At 50.8% G+C, this 2,326-nt stretch overlaps 1 protein-coding gene across 2 annotated transcripts; it reads right to left on the reverse strand.

The window, feature by feature from the left end:
- Positions 1-55: 55 nt before the first annotated feature.
- H310_04030 lies at positions 56-2,326 on the reverse strand. Of its 2 annotated transcripts, XM_008868146.1 has the most exons (8): positions 2,219-2,326; positions 2,013-2,156; positions 1,655-1,955; positions 1,416-1,608; positions 1,268-1,356; positions 613-1,191; positions 247-534; positions 56-187 (listed from the first exon to the last, which is right to left on the reverse strand). In XM_008868146.1, the coding sequence occupies exons 1-8, from the start codon at positions 2,221-2,223 to the stop codon at positions 80-82; spliced, it is 1,707 nt and encodes a 568-aa protein (XP_008866368.1). In that variant the 5' UTR covers positions 2,224-2,326; the 3' UTR covers positions 56-79. The 2 variants fall into 2 exon arrangements, with proteins under 2 accessions (XP_008866368.1, XP_008866369.1); XM_008868147.1 differs by having other exon boundaries at positions 2,013-2,326.

Consider the following 2,326-nt stretch of genomic DNA (forward strand, 5'->3'; position numbering starts at 1 on the left):
ATGCAACCTCATGCGACGAGTGAAACGGCGCCGTCTTGTTGTTCGAATCGACGAATCTCAACAGATCGGGATCAGTTAGTTAGTCGTCGATAAACAAGACTTGTTTCGCCTTGGGCGAATGTTCGCGACCGATGCGGAGGTTCTCGGCAGAGTACTTGCGGTGCATCAACGTCACGAGCGTCTTCATCTGACCCCCAGACGTCAACATGTAAGTGCATATAGAAGGCAAGGATTGAATGTGTATACCTCGTGCCACTGAACAACTACGGTGGCTTTGTTGGCGAGTGCGAGCATGTCGAGCTTCTGCAGGATCAAAGTCATGTCGGATGGCTTCAAGTGGTTCAAAAACGCTTGCAGTGCCAAGTCCATCAGAGCAATCTTGGTGCAAATGAGATCGTAAGGCGGCACGACCTCCCTTGCGTCGGTCGCTGCGTACTTTTCCGTGAGCGAGTCGACACTAGTTGACACAATATCCAACACGAGATCGATCTGAACGGGGAACTTAAGCGGCTCGTCCGAATCGGTCTCCCCAGCCTAAACGACATTCACATGAGCTCTTCGTTCATGGTTTAGTTGAATCAAACAGCAACTGTAATGCATCTCGAATCAAACCTGGTCGTCGTCGCTGCTGGGTCGATATTGCAATATGTAGACAGCTAGCCCTGTTGTGAGCTGCGTGCCTCTTTCAGTGCGCGGCAGTCGGCGCGCAATTGACAGCCACCCTGCTGACGATTGGAAAAAACCTTCTTTAATCCCGGCGATGCGGAGAATGAGAAGGCGGGCGTACTGCCTCCGCCACTCCTTTGGCGAAAACGCATCGAGGAGCACTTCGATACAGTAAGAACTCAATTCGCACAGTTGCGGGCGTAGGATGTCTTCGAACTGCATGCGCAGGAAGAATACGCAGCACGAGCAAATGTCATGTTCGCTCAGTTGCAACGACTTGGCACGCAGCACCAACACAAACAGCATTGTGATGTGCTCCGCGTTCACAGTGGGAAATGGAACAGACCATGTGGACGTCGTCGCGTGGCCAGTCGCTTTTGACTTTGAGTTCAGCCCGCGTTTCGACTCTTTGAAGCCATACATGCGAAAGCAAACAAAGAAATCGCTCATAGTGGCTTGCCATTTCGTCTTGACGGGAAGCAAACGACTTCGGCAAAGCATGGCTTTGGGTAATCCGTACATGAGCTACGTCAAGGAAAACTCACGCATTACTGTGTCACCACACTCAAGCAAGATTCTCGAAATTGTATTGATGACGTACTTGAGTGTGATTTGGCCGTGCGGCCAGGAGTAGTGTGAGCAGATTCATAAAAGCACCTTGGACAACGTGGTGGTTCGAGTGGCAGCTCACTAGGACAAGCGCCACGACAACTCTATGTAATAGCGATGGGCAAGACTTGTTGACATACCCACGGTAAAGAGCCACTTGCAAATGTCGGCAGGGACGTCGGTATTGAGTTCAATTGCAAGTAAAAGAATCGCTTGACTCCAAAGAAACTCCCCAAGCTCGATGTCGTCGGTCAACGACATGCACTCGTACACGAGTTTGAATGGACTGCTTAAGTTGCTTCCGGTTGCCTTGTACGCGGTATACACGAGTGGCTGCAACGACTTGTGTTGACGGGTTGAACGGGCAAGGGGGTTCTACCTCCGAGATGGGCTCGAATACGTAGCCGAATTCTTCGACTTCGGCGTGACATTCAATGGTGAAGAGGTGTTCGTCTGCTTTGAGTTCCTGGATGTTATTTTCGATTTCGGACGACATTTGCTTGAGAGAACTGCATTGTTGGTGTTGTTCGGACCGCTCTTCAGCTTCTTTCCGCAGTTGTTCTAGTCGCTCCTGCTGCACTTGCTTCTTTTCTAACTCCTTGTTGTTTTCAGCAAAGAGTGCATCCAAGCTATCGAAGGGAACGGAACTTTTCTTTCGTGACTTTGTCGAAGTCCGTTTCCTATACACGTGAAAGTGAAAACCGCAATCGAGTCGACGGGACTGCAAATCGACCTACGGTGGGGCCTTGAGTTGGTCGAGAATCCCTTCGTCGTCCGAACTTGCGCAAACACCAAGGGACAACCGTTTCTGGGGCGTGTGAGTCTGCGTCCTCTGTGCATTTGACTTCGACATAGACTTCGGCGTAATTCTTCCCACCGAACTTGGAGCAGGCGAGTCAAACAATGCGGCATTCGTCATAGGTGAGCTGTCAGGGGATCTTACAGCATGTTTTGTCTCCCTTTCCTTCTCTGGCGAAGACGATGCCTCTTGCTCTGCGGACATCTTGGCTGCTCCTGCTGCTTTAACACGCGAACTTCGGCGCATTTTTGA

The sequence above is a fragment of the Aphanomyces invadans genome (assembly GCF_000520115.1).
Source record: "Aphanomyces invadans strain NJM9701 unplaced genomic scaffold supercont1.6, whole genome shotgun sequence".
Lineage (NCBI taxonomy): Eukaryota > Oomycota > Saprolegniomycetes > Saprolegniales > Verrucalvaceae > Aphanomyces > Aphanomyces invadans.